At 38.6% G+C, this 17647-nt stretch overlaps 1 protein-coding gene across 1 annotated transcript in view; it reads right to left on the bottom strand.

Annotated features, from left to right (window-relative positions):
* LOC105459642 (four and a half LIM domains protein 2) overlaps window positions 1-17647 on the bottom strand; it is a 121574-nt gene that overhangs the window by 68936 nt on the left and 34991 nt on the right. The window contains exon 2 of the mRNA XM_011705830.1: window positions 13874-13959. Within this exon, the coding sequence (XP_011704132.1) occupies window positions 13874-13959 (86 nt within the window). The remainder of the gene's footprint in view (window positions 1-13873; window positions 13960-17647) is intronic.

The raw sequence follows: 17647 nt of genomic DNA, 5'->3' as shown, positions 1-17647 counted from the left end.
GCGTTGTGTCTGTCGCGAATGAATGGACGCCCACGCCTGCGTCTATCTGCCTTTCAATTTATATAATAAGAAGAATTTATCGACGTCTGTCATGGATATTACCTAACATCAGTTATCCGATAATTTTAGACTTATCGAATGCGCGCATCGAACCTAGCGTTAAATATTTGTGTTGCCTTCATATTTCTGACTTTTGTTCAGACTTTAGTTATAAAATCGGGATACACTTTATTTACACCGAATTTTAAAATTTACGTAGAAAATTACGTGACGATAACGAGTGAATCGGGAATTCCAATTAAGAATTTTATTAAACGTCAACATTGACAGGTCAGGAAGTCTGATAAAAAATGAAATTTAGGATACGCTGCAGGAGATTAAAATATATTTCGAATCGTACGCAGAGGAAAAATTTTAAAGCAGAGTATCCCGAAATAATGTGAAAAGAGAGTGCGCACGAGGGATAGTCAGGGTGCGTTAAAATCAAAATATACTTGAATAAATCAAGACAACAGATTGCGATCTGGAGTGCGTTAGAGTGTTCATTCTCATGCTGGTGTACAAGTCTTTTCAATCGCGCCGCGTCACCCCACTGAGCACCACCAAGGTTGATTTAATCGTATTCTTCCGTCACTCTTAATTTTCGCCCCGCCTATTGTAGCACCGTGACATCCGTGAAATTTATACGGTGCGTTTACTTCAGCGCTTCCGACGCCCGTTCGCGTTATAAATTATTTGCGCGCGTTCCATACGGTGGTGCCTGAAATGCGCACGCTACATCAGATTGAATTAAAACCGATTTCTGGCAGAAAAAAAAGATTTCAGACAGAGATGTCGGTGATTTAAATAAGAACCGCTTGAATTTGTATATGAAGCGTTTCCTTTATCTCCACATTTGCTCAAGAGTCAAAATTAATGACGACAATGAGAATTAATGACGATCTGACGAGTAATATAAATAATGCATCGTGAAGAGGAGGCTTACTTTCGACGAATGTTCGACGGTATTCCTCTCGCTCGCGAGCGAAGGGACGCACGTGGCCGGGCTTCGTGTAAACTGAAGACGACACGCTTTTCGCGGGGAATTCTAAACTCCTTCGTACCTCTCGGTTCACCCACGCATTGCATTCCCGTACACAACGGCGAGAGGCAACGACGACGACGACGACGACGTGATTATGCGTACGCACCTCGCATGCAGGCGAACACGCATGCATACACAGCGTGTCGCGTGTCTACGCGCCGGATACTGACATGTTGAAGTATATAATGCGATACGGCGAAAATGCGCACTTTGTATCGAAGCGAGTTATAACGAAGAGAGGTCTCGGAATAATCGTGCGACCGGCAGAGTTCAACGTTATTCTCGTTATGACATACGCGCAGTTAATTTTACGACCGCACTAACGTATTTCAATGTTGAAATTTTTTTTATTACGATTAATCACGGTACAGAAAAAAAAAGATTTCAAAATAAATGCTATGTTTAATTTGGTAACTTGACATGCGTCAAATTCTACGTATATTTCCTCACAAAGATGCTCGCTTTTATAACATCTTTTTTTATCCGCGTGTGCGCATCACGCGCGCATGCCGTCATAAATAAATAATCGCGTGACGCAAGGAAAATGCATTTCTCACGGGCCAATGTTGGATGGGTTTTGTTTTTGAAGCCTCGATCGGTACGTAACTTTCAGAACCGCATCAATACATTATATTCTGACAATTCACGACGAAGTTTAATTTTAATTTTCCCATTGCAGCTGTCTTCTGCATATCATATACTTATCTACTTAATCTTAATTTGTACAACTCCATATTTTTTCTAGAAAAAAAACTAGTCTACGAACTTCTTCAGACCCGCGGTTTCGGCTGCGGTCCTGCTTAGAGCAAATCGCTGCCAAGTCACCGTCACCGTCGCCGTCGCCTGAAATCCCGTCCAATATTCATCCATCTATTGGACATCGCGCTTGAAAGTTAAGAATTATCCTGTTTATCTCGCATCTCCCAAGTTGCCATTCGGCGAGACTGTTTTACGCGCGCAACGCGCATGCGGCGCAATCTAAATTCGATACGATGCAATTCCGCCGGCAGAAACGATCGTGAGGAAAATCGTAAATATAATCGCGCGCGGAGATCAAAGATCCGGCGGCGATTATTACGGATCGTGATATTAAGAGAGGCGATCGGGCGGGTGAGCCGAGCGAGCGAGCGAGCCGCGCTGAGAGCGTAAAGTTAAGTCGATTATGTCTCTATTACACGACGCGCGGGTGCCCACGGAATTCGTGACGGGACTATTAACGCCGAGCATTAGACGCAATAAATGGGCAGGCGCGTCGTGCCGTGATCTCCAGAAATAGTTCTTCTTCGGAGAGCGGTAGATCGGTCGATTATATCGTCAGGCGGCTGATAAACGTACCCGCGGGCTTCTCGTTCGTGCGATACCACAACGGTATCTCGCCAATTTTTCCGCCTGAAGAATGATAAGCGACGATATCATCGACGTTAATTGTACCTGGTATATCGTGGATTACGATTTCGCTTAATCGCGGCTCCTTAAAAAGAGCGCGTATTCGTCGTGGCGTGAGATTCGAAGTGCGGCAATAATGATAAATAAAACTGGAGTAAAATTACTAGATAATGAGGAGTAATGACGAGTAAAAATTTCACTTGTGAATCAAGTCCTACAAACTTGGACGTACTTCTTTATATGATCACTACTAACCTTTATCATTAAATGGTAACCTTTATCATGGTAATTAAATGCCATGTATAAAATTGTTTAATTGCGTATATATAATATTATTTAATTTCAAAATATAAGAATGAACGCGAGAACTCATTATCCATTTAAGTCGTGTGAAATAATTAATAATTTCGATTTTAAAAGTTTTCTATTGACATTTTGATATCTTTGTTAAAGAGAAGATAATTTCTAGTTAGAATGTACATCTACGAATGTAAATATCACAACTACGTTATATTCGTTCATAAAGTCCAAATTAATGAATTGGGTTGAAAATGTTTATTCGCAATTTTATAATATTTTCACGATCTTCTTGGAAATTATTCGAAACACGAACTTTAAACTTCGCCGAATGTGCTCCTCTACGCTATTCTCTCTTGATGTAAAGACTACGCGTTATTTATTTCGATAAACGCGCGCGGAAAGAGCGAGGGGGGCATACCCTCTCAGCGTCCCTGCGCGCGCGTGAACCGTCATGGGAGATGAAAGGAAAATATCTCGCGCGGCGCGAAAATACCGCGCGATCCTTGGAAAACTCTCTCGAGTTTCGGTTTGTTTAGCGAATGCCTTATGGCCTCATCGCTAAACGACTTAAAACCCTCTCTTTCCGGCAACGAGGCGGCCATGACTCCGTTAAAGTAATGCGGCGAGCACGATATTTACCAGAAATGTCGCTGCCTACCCTTTCCCTGAAGCTCTCAAATTACACGGGCCAAGAACCGGCCTGTAGAATTACGATCGGCCACGCCCCAGATTGCCCGTAAATCCGACGACCGCGCTTCTTTATTTGCCCTATTTCATCCTCGAACACCAGCATCAGACAACCATCGTGACACATCCTTAAATCATTAATATTATAACGAATTTCCGTTTTTGTTTTGTTCTCAAACAACCCAATTTTTATACGTTTTTTTATGTCATTTCCGATAAAAGAAAGAAGATGTTTTAACATCTAATGCGGCGTCCACAATGAGATTTGAGGAGTTAGCCCACCCCTGAGGCCTTTAATACCTAAGTTTGAAATTTTTTTGTGGGTAAATAGATAACTTTATTTAAAAGCTGTTTAGAGGACATTATTGTACATATATAAGAAACTAAAAAAATATTTTTTTATTTTTTTATGCACAAAATGGCGACGCAATGGCCTACTTGCAGAATCCCTTTTTTCTGTTTTTTCAAATCGGTGTACAGGACTCCAGGCACACGGTTTGCTCTTGAACAAAACACAAAGAATTTTCATTATCTACATATTTAGGGCTATAGAAGTATGTATACGGGTTTTTTAAAATATTGATTTTTCTCGAAATGACAGCTATTTTTACGAAAAGTTCGTATTTTTGTCAATACAAGTCTTTCGTAAAATTGCTGCCATTTTAAGAAAAATCAATATTTTGAAAAATCCCTACGTACTTATTTAGTCTTTAATATATAAATAATGAAAATTCTGTGTTTTGTTCAAAGTTAAACCGTGTGCCTGGAATCCTGTACACCGATAGAAAAAAAGGGATTCCGCAAGTGTAGGCCAGTGCGTCGCCATTTTGGACATAAGAAAAATAAAAAAATATTCTTTTGGTTTCTTATCTATGTACATTGTACAATAATGTCCTCTAAGCAGATTTTAAATAAAGCTCTCTATTTACCCACAAAAAAATCCCAAACTTAAGGTATCATTTTAAAACCTCAGGGGTGAGCTAACCCCCTAAGACTTACTTGAGACTTAAGAAAATTGACCAATCACAATCGATTATTCTTCTTACGTGAAATGAATAATCGACTATGACTGATTACTTTTCTTAAATCTTAAGTCTTAAATCTCATTGTAGACGCCACTTAAGGTTTTATCCCTTTTGAAGATCCGTCGCCGTGGCACGTTCCCGCACGTCCGCAAATTAAAACGTCCCGGTGACGGTGTGCGTGCGCGAGCACAAATCTGAAGTGTCCGATGCTGAGCCGAAGTAATTTGTCAATCCGACACGTTTACACGCAACAAACGTCGCGTTCGCTGTTCGCGCGCGTACTTATGGTTTCGACCCTTTGAAAACTCGCCCTGGGCATTTCCGATGCTGGAAACGCGCGCGAATAGAAACAAAATGCCGCGAGGATCGCGGTCGTTAATAATCGAGACTCCCCTTCGAGGGGCGACCATGATGTCGGAGATAAAACGCATGGAGAATCTTGCATCGTGTCATTACCAACTTTCAATGTAACGTTTTTACAAATCTTATATTATAAAGTATATATTACCTATGTTTGGTTATTAATGTCATTATCATTATATATATTTAAAAAAAACGATATTATTTGCTAGTGATTACTTCATTAACAGTCATTATTGTTATATTAATAATTTTCTATTGTTGTCTTAAATATCTCTTATGCAGTAAAATCAATGCCAACATTAATGTCTTTGCAAACGAAATAAAATCTTTATATTGAAATTAATATAATTTTAAATCCAATCCGGCTTTGAATATTCCATGACGGTGAAACGTTTCACTTTCAAGAACCACCCGAACGATAGCAAAAGTGTGACGTCAGGGCGTGTGGGTATAGGTACATTTTCGTAAGTCCTGCGGGCTCGTTTCGCAAAGGCATTACTTTTCGCTCCGTGACACGACAGTCCGCGCGCGTTGCGGCCGTGACTACGAGAGTTAAAGTATAAAGGTGATCTCACTGTGTGTCGCGTGGGTGAACGGTATCCGAGACCCACACGCACCGCACAGTGCACACCTGCGTGTGACCGCCGCGCAATAATTCCACCGTGCAATTATTACTTGCACGAGCGTGCACCGCACGTCGTTCGTCGAGACAAACGAGCACGGCGGAATCCGCGAAACCGCGAAAAGAATCCGGAAGATAACAAGGGAATAATTAATGTACGCAATGGGAATGGGAATTCTCAATTATAGATAAAACTATAACTGTATAAGAGCATTAAAAGTAATAAGTAACTTCCCTTTGTCCGCGATTCTTTTCTGCCGCGACATAAAACAAAAATAGCTAACTCTACAAGATGTATCTTCTGAGAGATATATATATATATATATATATATATATATATATATATAAAACAGAAGATATATATATATATGTATATATATATATATACATATATATATCTTCTCTTCTGTAATATATCATATTCGCGAAATGCTTCTATAACACGGATTACATCTTAGGTGTATTTCACGCTACAACTATATTAGGTGTACAATGTTACACGACTTTAAGCCGTACTTGTTGGGTGCATGCAAGATGGATCGCTGCAGAAAACGCTGATCGGGCGGGAGGGGGGGAGGGGGAGAGGAGAGGGAGGAGCTCCGCGGCACTTAGCCATAAGCTCTCCGACGAAGAGTGCAGGGACGTCGTTACTGGTCCGAGACCGAGAATAGTCTTTTATCGTGGCTTCGGAGAGAGGTAGGGTAATCGTAAATCAGCGTTTAGTGCGTTTAAAAACGCGATAGGTGGCCGGATTTAAGAATAGCACGGGTCGAGAGAGAGTACGAGAGGCGCACATGCGCGTCGAAACGAGATGCTCTCTCTCTCTCTCTCTCTCTCTCTCTCTCTCTCGCTTTAAATCGCGCGGAACCGCAAAGAACCATCCGTCCCGGCGCATTTTCTGCAGCATCCCGCCGCTCGTTACGAGAGAATCTGAATATACACGTACATACATAATCCCGCGCTACGAAAACTGTGTTTGTATACACTGATAAAGGTAAAGCCTGAAGCAGATGGATACGGATCCGTCGTCGTCTAAACGTGACCTGCTTCGCAAAAATATACGCGATATCTGTCAAAGGCAAAAATAAAGGCCAAAATTGCAATTTCAAACAATTTTGTATCTTGATCAGATTTTTATCTGCATGCTAATGTCAAAAGCGTATAATATTATCATCCTAAAAAAATCTTCAAGCAAATCCGAGAAATGAAATCAGTCCGTAATCCCGCGTGCTCGAGAACTGTGTTTGTATACACTCCCAGTCAGAAATGTTTGGTCGATCGACGTTGAATCGACGTCGATCAATGTTGATTCCACGCCGATTCAACGTCGATCGACATTGATTCGGCGTCGATTCAACGTCGATTGACCAAACATTTCCGGCTGAGACTGATAAAGGCAAAACCGAAGCAGATGGATCCGTCGTTGTCTAAACGTGACCTAGCTGTTTCGCAAAAGTCAAGTATACGCGATATTTATCAAAGGCAAAAATAAACGGCAAAGTAGCAATTTCAAAAGTTTTTCCCAAAGGACTCTTATAGTATTACAAAATACAAGAATAATCTTGGTCAGATTTTTATCTGATATAATTACAAGCGTATTTAATTTGAAGATACTTTAATATTATCACCCTAAAGAAATCTTCAAACAAATCCGAGAAATTAATCAGTGTATAATTCTGCGCTCAAAAACTGTGTATACACTGATAAAGGCAAAGCTGAAGATGGAGACGAATCCGTCTAAACGTGACCTGTTTTGCAAAAGTCAAATACACGATTTATCAAAAGCAAAAATAAATGGCAAAATAACAATGTCAAAAGTTTTGTATCTTGGTATTACAAAATACAAGAATAATCTTGATCAGATTTTTATCTGATAACGGTTACAGTTAATTTACAAATACGTTTAATGCTGTTACTTTATAAAAATCTTCAAACAAATCCAAGAAATCAGTGCATTTTCGACAGGATGCACAATTATGTCAGAATTGCATAAGAAAAAACGACTTTCGAATCTGTCTCTTATTCGTAGTACGAATTGCGACGCGAGAGTAAAAAAGTGCGTTGCGAATTGTGCTAAAACTTCGGGGTCAGCCGACCATCGGTCCATCGGTCCGTATCGAGTCCCCGTTAGATCGATATCATTTCCGCCTCGTGCAGAGAAAGATCGCCGAAGGAAGAACCGTTTAATTAGTTTCTGAGTGGCTCGATATCACAGAATGCGATCTTACCATAGCTCGTTTAAAGACCTGAAATAGTTATGCCTGTCCAGTTAGCTAAGGATGTGAAGAGATTAACGTGCAGAAATAACTGCATCTACTGGAATTCTAATAATATTAAATTGAGTTATTATTAGATTTAAAAAAAGAGACAGACGCGCGCAACGTCGACAGACGTCGATTGATTTTAAAGCACTAATTTCCGACGCAATAAATAAACTAGCTATACGTATTTAAAATTTTATTAAAAAATTGGCTTACATTTGCATGAAAAAGATTTTCAAAATATTAATTTTTTAATGCGATTTTTATTTAAAAAAAATATCGTTTCGTGTTCAACGAAAAATGACTGTAATAAATTAGAAGACATAAAAATATATCAGAGCTTTATGAATTGTAAACGTTCAGCCAACGCCGAAATTAAACATGATTTATGCAAAGGAATGACGAATTTGGAGAGAACAGGTTTTATCTATAAATACAAAATTTTATAGCCTATGCAAATAAAAAGATCTACCTTATAGGATATTGCCAAGCTTAAAATAAAAAAATTAATAAATTGATTTGGAACGGAAACTAGATGGAAACGACATTTTGAAGATGATTGGCGGGAACAGCCGTTAAATCGTTCAATCCGCTTCAACTCATGAAACGCGTAAAAGCTCGTAAAAAGCGTGTTAAATCCGTTCTTTTTCCCGGAGCAGGCATGCAAGCAAATGGATCTTAACGGTACGCGGTTGAGTTAACGTAGATAATAGCGGATTCAAAGATTGCTTGCGAAGCTTCTGTTATAGCGACATATGAGCATACGCGCGAAAGAATCCAAGCGGAGATAAAGAGAGTAAGAGGGTCAGTCTTTCCAGATAAGTCTTTTGTCGCGATCCAAGACTATCTTATTCTTCCGAATTCTTAAGCTAACTCGCAGTCCTGTCGGCTTTCATAAATTATATAAAGTGTGAAGTAGATCAAACACAATTAATCAGAAAATAACCAGGAAACTTCTCATGAAAAAGATTAGATTTTTTTTTGATTGCATAAGTTTTGAAAAAAATAATTTCAAGAAATTTGATTTAATGTGTTACTGCTATATAAATTCCTAATGCAGATGGCAGCATATTAATGTAGCTGTAAAAATTAACAATAATAATGTTTAACGCTTAAAACGCATACATAATGTCAAGAAATTCTGAGATTACATATAATGAATTATTATTCAATAAATAACACATGTACCAATACGTAATCAAGTATTGATGTATAATTAATCATCAACGTATATCACGATTTACCACCGCTCTAGAATTCAAACTATATTTTTTAATTACTAGTTTTTCGTACATCTTTATTTATTTTTTAATTTTGATGTCGTTTTGTGTACGCTCCGCCATTCTTAAAAGGATATTTTAATATTAAAATGTGTAACGCAAGATCTGCAATTCTTAAAAGTCTGAGAAATTCGTCTTCGTTAATTTAATCCAATACGCGGTTTAAGTATACTATTTCAGACGGTAGATATATAATACATTGCCACGCACTCTCACGTACTCGTGTACTCAACTTTTGTCGTTTAGTAGATTAGAAGTTCACCGAACGTAAGATGATAGCGATGATCGCGTCGTCAGCTGATCTCACCTGTTGCATTCTACGCGTAACACAATCCGCACACGCGGCAACAACCTCGCACGCTGATCTTCCTATTCTTTTCTTCATTCAGAAGTTACACAATTCTTCCATGTTATCACTGATTAATTTTTAATTGCCCGTAAAAAATAAATATTTCTTTTCACACTCGAATTATAATGAGAGAGTCATCCGAATTTCTTACAAACACACAATCTTCCTTTTCCAATGTTATATGATCGAACTTTCATTCATTCTGTCTCTTGAATTATCGATTTGATAAAATCGCGACTCTGCTCTTCTTTTGCTCTAAATCGGTTACATAGGATCAACGGAAGTATCCTCATTATTCACTCCAAAATTTCCATTTAATTTCGATTGAACAAAAACAAAGGTAATGGTCCACGTGAAGATATAATTCGCGTTCGCGGAGACAGTCGCGGTTTCGAAAGCGCCAGCCAGCCGAGCGGACTCGCGATCGGGCGGGAATTTGGAGCAAACGCGATCGGAGCGCGTTGACGCGACGACGCGGCGCGCGGAACGTCGTGATAGATCGCGACGCGGCGGTGTGATGCCGTGCGATGCGTCGCGACGGCCACGGCGTTCGGCGACAGGTGCCGAGGAAGCGTGTCGTCGGCTCCGCCGTCGCGTATGCGGAATCGGGACGCGGTCGTGTGCCGACGCGCCCGCCAACCGGCCCCGCACTGGTCGTCCACCGCATATATAACGACGCCGGAGCACGTGCGCGGGACGCCGCCGAGATCGACGAGAGGAGCCGCGATGCAGGCGAGGAGCGAGCCGTGGCCCGCGCGAGAGTGACTCACACGACCCGCTGCCGCCGCGCGCGGGCGCGTGTGCGAGAGACACGCGGATTACGGCGCACATGTGCGCACCGAGACGCCCGAGACAGCGTGTATAAAGCGGTGTCTATACGCGCATTGTGTGTGTATGTATGTATAATTATTAGAAACATAGTAGAAACGCGAGATCTTATTTGAATGCTAATATTTGAATGCTTTATTTTTAAAAATGTAAATGGCCTGAACTATCAGCTGCAATCCAGCATATCAAGATTCTCTCTTAATTTTACATTTCCAAAATATTCTATGTAAAATTAGAAGAAAAGAGAGCAATGTATAATTTGTACACATTTTACAAAGAGAAAATTTTATATATTATAATGCGTTCTCTAAATTAACGATTTTGTTCCAATAATAGAATAAAACAGCATATTTTGATTTGTTTTCCAATGTAATACTAGAATCGCGGTCTTTATTGTATATAATGGTAGTTATACGCATACATGTAAAAATGGATATAAACTGCTCTGGACTATTTGATTTCTCTATTGCGGTGCTCATTATGAAAGAAAAAGTCTGTATCTACGTATACTCTTATTGTTAGATGTCCAAGCAAGACAGGATGCATGGCACACGCGTATACGCTGGTAAACAATCCTACATCTAGTATACGCGGCCATATGCGTCGCGGTTCATGAAATGAAGAAAGTACGCGAAAGTACACCGATTTCCCATTTCCGGAGACATCAGCCACCATTTTATTAATAGCGGAAGCCAATTCCGAGATCATGCCGTTCGCTGAGTAACGCAGCGGGATCACGAATAAATTTAGATTGCGCGTTGTGAATAAGCGTGTATCACTTTGAGGAATGATTATTTACGAGTTTTCAAAAAGTACACATCATGCGGTTGCCCCGCGGCTCACTGTCAGTCGCCTGTCGCGTCCGACAATCGCGCGCGCGAAGAGTTCGAAATAAACCGAGCCGAGAATTTTCGGCTTGGGGCGCCTTTGACGTGATTGAGAAAGCAAAAATAGAGATAGATACGTGAAGGAGTCGTGTAAAATTCGCTACGCGTCCGATTCATTCTGAAAGAAACGTCCAAAATTGATTCCGCGCGTCAGTGAAGTAACGAAAAAAATAAAACTGTGACATGAAAAAATTCCGTTTTACAAGCCAACTTCAAATTTCTGTAGTATACGAATCTAACTATTTATAACTCGTTATAAAAACCACAATTCTAATATTGTATCAGAAACATATTTAAAATATATATAGTTATATTCGAAAAGTCTCCACTTGTATCATTAATTTTCTGTTCGTTTAATATTATTAATTTACTAATAGCAGATTTTTTAAAATTACTTAAGTTTTAATATAACAGATATCTAATAATCTTACTATAATGCATTGAATATATTCAAGTACTGCAAGATATATATTAAGTTGATGTCTCGTCAGAGCCGTGTGGAATTAGCTGCCACTGCATTTATGCTTGCTCCCGACCGGCTTTGATACGTTATAAATCTATAAATACCAACGTGCGGTTGTACTCGAGGAGGCGCCCGTTCATCGATAGTCCAAATTCACCGAGCCGGGGCAGTGCCGCGCGCTAGATCTGGCGGCTGGGGCCGCGAGGCAGCTTTATTTCGAATCAGTATACAGCCACCGTAAATCAAACAGATTTTACGCCCCGGACGGAACAACACGGATTGCCAGAGGACACTCGCCATTTTACGCACACAGTTTTACGCCCCGTATTATGGATGACAGTCGAAGATACATGCGAAGAGTCTTGTCAGCGCGTAGCTTTATTGTGTGCGTTATTGACGTTCATAGGAGCAGAACCCGTTACTCGTTTTAAGACGTCATCATCACGCGCGTCATGGTGATGATTTTAATTTACTTACTCCCACCAGCACAGAGTGTATAGCGTGTATAGCATTATTATTTAATAAAACAATAAAATTATTATTTAATAAAAAATTGATTTATCTAGTAATATTCATTAACTAGTTCACGTAGGTGCACCTATCCCACGCTTGCAATGCAATCTTCGAGATATACTTTGCATTACGCCGCGGCTACCGAGGAAGATAATCATGAATGGCTTGCGCGAGTCGCGGATTGTGCAACGGTTGCTTTACACTAAGTCAACGAGATCGGCAGTTATTAATCATTCGAGGCCGGGAGAGACGCGAGCGAGAGAGAGACGTCTCCGGAACAGCGCCATACCGCCCATAAATGTCAACGATTTATTTTTACAACGCGCATCACGCTGTATTACGATCTCAAGCGTAATCGCGCCCCGTGTTTTTTCGCTCACGCTCGGGCCTGTTGTTTCTCTTCCTGCCTAACGAGACTAATTTCCGACGAGCGCAAAACGGTGTGGCGTCGAGGATACAGCGGCACCGATTCATCATCAATTTTACGTCCTGTCCCGGACACTGTTCGTCCTTTCTCCACTTCGAGTGACGTTAACAAGTGTTTTCCGCGATAAACAGCCTCGACTGTAATTTCTTTGATTCTCATTTTCTGTCATGTACTAAAAAAGTTCTTTATGAGTGTAAATTTATATTTTTAGCATCAATTTGTATGTCTTTAAAATTAAACACTTTATTAACCGAACTTATTCTTTTATATCTTTCACAAAGCAATAAACGTTATATTGTTATTAAATTTCGAATAATAAATTTTGGTATCCAAGATTTAAATTTTCAGTATGCAATTTAACAATATATATATATATATTACATATTTCCTTTGTATCTATAATATATTTAACAATTCTATGTATATATATTTCTTTTTTCTAAATGCTCAAAACGAAATAAACGACTATAATATGCAAAACTATATTTATTCAGAATAAATAAAAATTGATTAGGTATGTATTAAGCAATATTTGCAATCACTTTTAAATCAAGACAATCTATTTAATGTATCATATTTTTCGATATCAATTTAAAGAATTAGTCGCGGTTTTTTAAATATTGGGTTACTATAATAATCAGAATCATTTATCCTCATTATAAAATAAAAATAAAATGTGTTTTCGATGTTCCTTTCTTAGATAAAATTGTGACAATAGCAGATATTGCTTTATATCTTTAGGAATCCGATGTATATTTCTAAATCAACAAACGCAATTGGCGCGGACGAAGATTTCCGTATTTCGGACTTGTCCTTAGGTGGGATATAACTGTGAATCCATCTCCATGCCATAAATGCACTACACGACGCAACGGGCCCGCCTTTCTCTTTGCAGCAGAGAGATGCTGGAAGGCAGTCCCGCCTCCGCTCCCCAAAGCCTCGGGCAATTAATTCGCTATTACCGCATTGCTGGGCCGTAAGTCACGGCGGGTAATTACCGAGCGGTAATTTCACCGCTGCTGGGTTACGCTGCCGGGGTAATGGATACGTCGTGCGGTCATTGGAACCTAACAGTTTCAGCATGATTCGGCGACCCGATTACGCGATCGGATTCCCGCCGATTTGATTATGTTTCTCTCTGTCCATTCTCATGTCCGTGGATAATAACATTATTTGCACGATAATCGAAAAGCTTCATCGTAGAGACTATATTTCCGCAATTGTAATGAGACAATTTCGATGATTTCGCATCTCGACGTTGCAAATAGACCAAAAGCGATGCTCATATTTGTGATACGATTATTGACATTATTGAGTTATCCGACATTGTATTTGGTTATACTTTCAATCCTTGCTTTTGTCATGATATTTATTTTATTGCACGAAAAAAAAACTCACCTCCAAGTGTGCGGTGAAAATCCGGAACATGTTTCTCCACACTGCAAACAGGGTTGTCCTTCTTCCACGTCCGTAATGAGGACGCCCTAGAAAGTAAATGAATTTTAATAAATCATCGTTAATAAATAGATTAATAAGATAAACAAATGTAATAAAATTAACAATGTAATAAGTTAATAAAGTAATAAATTAATATATCTAAAATATTAAAATAAATAAATATTAATTCTTAATTCTAATATAATCTTTTTTGTTTAAAGTAAGTTTATGGTACGTAAAAACTTATTTTTCACCTATTCATCGATCTAAAGAAAAGAATTGCTATATTCGATCATTCAAATATCCCGAAAAGTCATCTTAATATCCACTTAATCTACAGAAACTAATAGTAGTTTACATGATAAAAATAAGGAAAAATATTAATTTAATAATTAGTTCCTTTTACGAAATTAAAAATTTAAAAACAATTTTTTAAAATTTAGAAATTAAATTTTAAAAATTTATAAATTAATGGCAAATATCGAAAGCTACCGCAGCAAATTAAAGTTCCAGTTTGTCCAACAAATTATTCGTCTAAAATGAACGTAAATGTCGTCTAAATTCCAATAAATACAAACGTTCTCGATCAACGTGACCGATGAAATCGCGTTAATTACGGAACAGTGAAAGGTCTGGATCATTGTAAATGTCAACCGCTGTGTACGCGCGAGAGTGGATTGAACTTGTTTTATAAATCCGTGACATGATGACAACTCGATTGAAACAAATAAAGATGCTTAAATGTATCAAAATATCGATACTATTTCACTCAACATATGCCACTAATTAAATAACTTTTTTTCCGAAGTCGATTTCTCGATGTTGCAATCAAGAAAAAAATTTGTACAGCATTAAATGAAAGTGCTTCATTACAAAAAAATTAATATATTTTAATATAAGATGCATAAAATATCGAGATAAAGATATTGAGAGAAAAAGATATTCATTCAGTCATACAGTTTAAAGCGCACTTTTTTCTTTTATTGCCTTTTGAACTATCGATAAGGTAATTTTACGTTAACATCTAATTGTAAAGAAAAACATTGATATTAGGAATATATTGAGACAATGACTGCCAAAAGTGTTAGCACTTCGGTATTCTAATTCGCGAATCTTTTCTGTCGAAGAAAAAACGACGTGAGGAAGGCACATCGTCGTTTCGTACATGCATGACGCTCGCTGACATGTGCGAATGGGGACAAGGTCCAAACGAAATGATGAGCCACGTGCAATTGGGAAAAGTTTTTAATTGCGCGAGCCTTGTTATGTCACTATACAAGGCGGTGTTTATAAGCGTTCGTAAGCGGACGATGAACCACTAATGAGCGCTCGCCGCTAATAATAATCGCCGATGCGTCGGCGAGCCTGACGCAAAACAAACGTCAGTTGCGACTGAGCTGGCTGATTATGCGTTAAAAATAAATTGTAAAATTGTATTGTATATGTAACAATTCTTTCTTTCTCATTTTATATATATGATCCCATTTCTATATATAATTAATTTATATCATAGCAATTTATTCAGAAAAATATATACGTTTTGTTAAATTACGACATTAAATTTAAGTTTAAATTTTTGAGATCATCTCTATATATATGTTTTTTTTTTTTAAGTAACAAATAGTAGCACGATTTTTTACTTCTCTCTTCTTTTAATTTTTAATGTTTAAATTTGTAGTTCGACTTTTAGCTAGAAAAAAAACTTAAGGTAAACGTACCAGTGGCTAAACATGTATCTATATCTGAACACGTACACAAAATTTATTAATCTCAAATACTTTTTTTATTATAATATCAAAATTTAATTGTAAAAATATTTAAAGATTACAATTAAATTATAATATTATTTAAAAAATCATTTAAAAATAAATTTTTGTGCACTTGTTCAGCTATAGATACACGTTCAGCCATTGATATACGTTTACCTTAAGGAATATCGCTACCTATAAAGATTAAAAGATTTCACGCCAAGGATGTAACTAAACCGAATTAACGGTAACCGGAAATTTGATGTCGAACGTAAAATGTTGCTCAGACTACAAGTTAAGGAAGGAAGTTCTAAGCACGTTTATGAACAGAGTTTCCACATTAGATAAATCGACGAGCGGGCAGGATGTAATAGGTGTATTACATTATCATCGAGCCCATTTACCGGCTGCTTCTGGTGCAACTATCACCTCGTATTACCGTCTTCGTTCAGGAAACATTAATAACACGTCGATTTCCTTGCACGCCCTGAAAGCCGAGATTGCTTGAGCTCGGACAACGTAAATAATGAATGTTCACCGTGCGTTAGTCACTGGCTGCCGCTCGCAATTTTAAAAACGTTCCAAGTATTTTTGACAGCGCGTTTATTCGATCCTCCCGCTCATGTGCCTACGTCAATGATCACCGGAAATCAAGCTGAGACGTCACGAATTTTTCAAAGAAGATTGCGTTTCGTTAAGCGAGGAAGTACAGATGGAACGAGATAAAATGCTAATGTACTAAATATTTATTTATACAGACACGCTATTCGCTACGAAATGGAGTTATTAACTAGCGTAACAGGTGTATAGGATATTGTGCAATTTTATATCACAAAGTAATGTAATTAAATTTTGTATATCTCTAAAATAGAGAAAATAAGATTAAGATAATTATTTAAAAGATTTAAAAAATGTAGTTATTATTTATTTATAAAAAATATTAATTAAGAATTAACCTTTAAACCACTACATCGGTCTCACAGACCGCTATTAAAACGCTATTGCAACTTACTTGTCAACAATTTTTCTTATTTGTCACCATTTAAATATTTTTTTTTCTATTGTATACAAGATTTTTTTGTTAACCCTCACATTAAAACATAGTTTTTCTTTTCCCCATCGAGTATTCAGAAAACATACATTTACATTATAATTAACTTATAAAATTAGCGGAAGCATAATAGCGGTCTGTCAGACCGACATTGTAGTAGTGTGATTTTTTGGGCGTGGTGGTTTAAAGTTAAAAATAAAAAGATATTTTAATTTCGGAAGCAACTTTTAACAAAATATGTAATTGTCACGAACGGTTAAAGAATTATAAGATATCGATCTCTGAGATCGTAGATCTTTACTGTACTAAAGAAACCGCTGAGTGTCTGGATACTGTTTGCGCCAGTCTTCTCGCGGGTCTACAAGAGGTCCCTAAGCCTTGGTCCACAATCACCGGTTTGTCTACAAAGAGGAGAGGAGAAGAAGAAACCGCCGCGCGCGCTGGATGGAAGAAAGTGCCCGAAGCGCGTTGGATGCGTTCAAGAACCATCCGGCCGGCGTATATGGTCGGTCCGCCCACGTCGGTCCGCTCGCTCCGCGGCCTCATCGCCAAATATCGAGTAGACACGCGTTGGAAAATGTTGCCGGCCGTCGCCGATCTGTCTCTAGCTGCCTATATATAGCAATACCGAATAACGATGCCCGCCAAGCGCCGAGCGTTGCTGTCTAATTAACATATTTTTCGTCCTGACTCACCGCGCGGTGAAGGGCCTCGCTCTTTTCCTCGCGGTGTCAAGGCGGATCGAAAATACAAACCGGACGGGAGAAACGGGCACTTAATTATTTCGAGTCTATAGGGGTATTTCGATATCTGATCTTTTTTATATATAGGTATGCGTATCTCATACGTCGCTTACAGAAACTGACGTATTTAATCTGTTTTCAAAAATGAGCACGCGCACGCGCGCGCGCGCACCACACACACACACACACACGC

This window comes from Wasmannia auropunctata, unplaced genomic scaffold (genome assembly GCF_000956235.1).
Source record: "Wasmannia auropunctata unplaced genomic scaffold, wasmannia.A_1.0 LD334172.1, whole genome shotgun sequence".
Lineage (NCBI taxonomy): Eukaryota > Metazoa > Arthropoda > Insecta > Hymenoptera > Formicidae > Wasmannia > Wasmannia auropunctata.
Note: the sequence above shows the minus strand (reverse complement) of the source record. Positions and strands in the feature narration are given on the sequence as shown.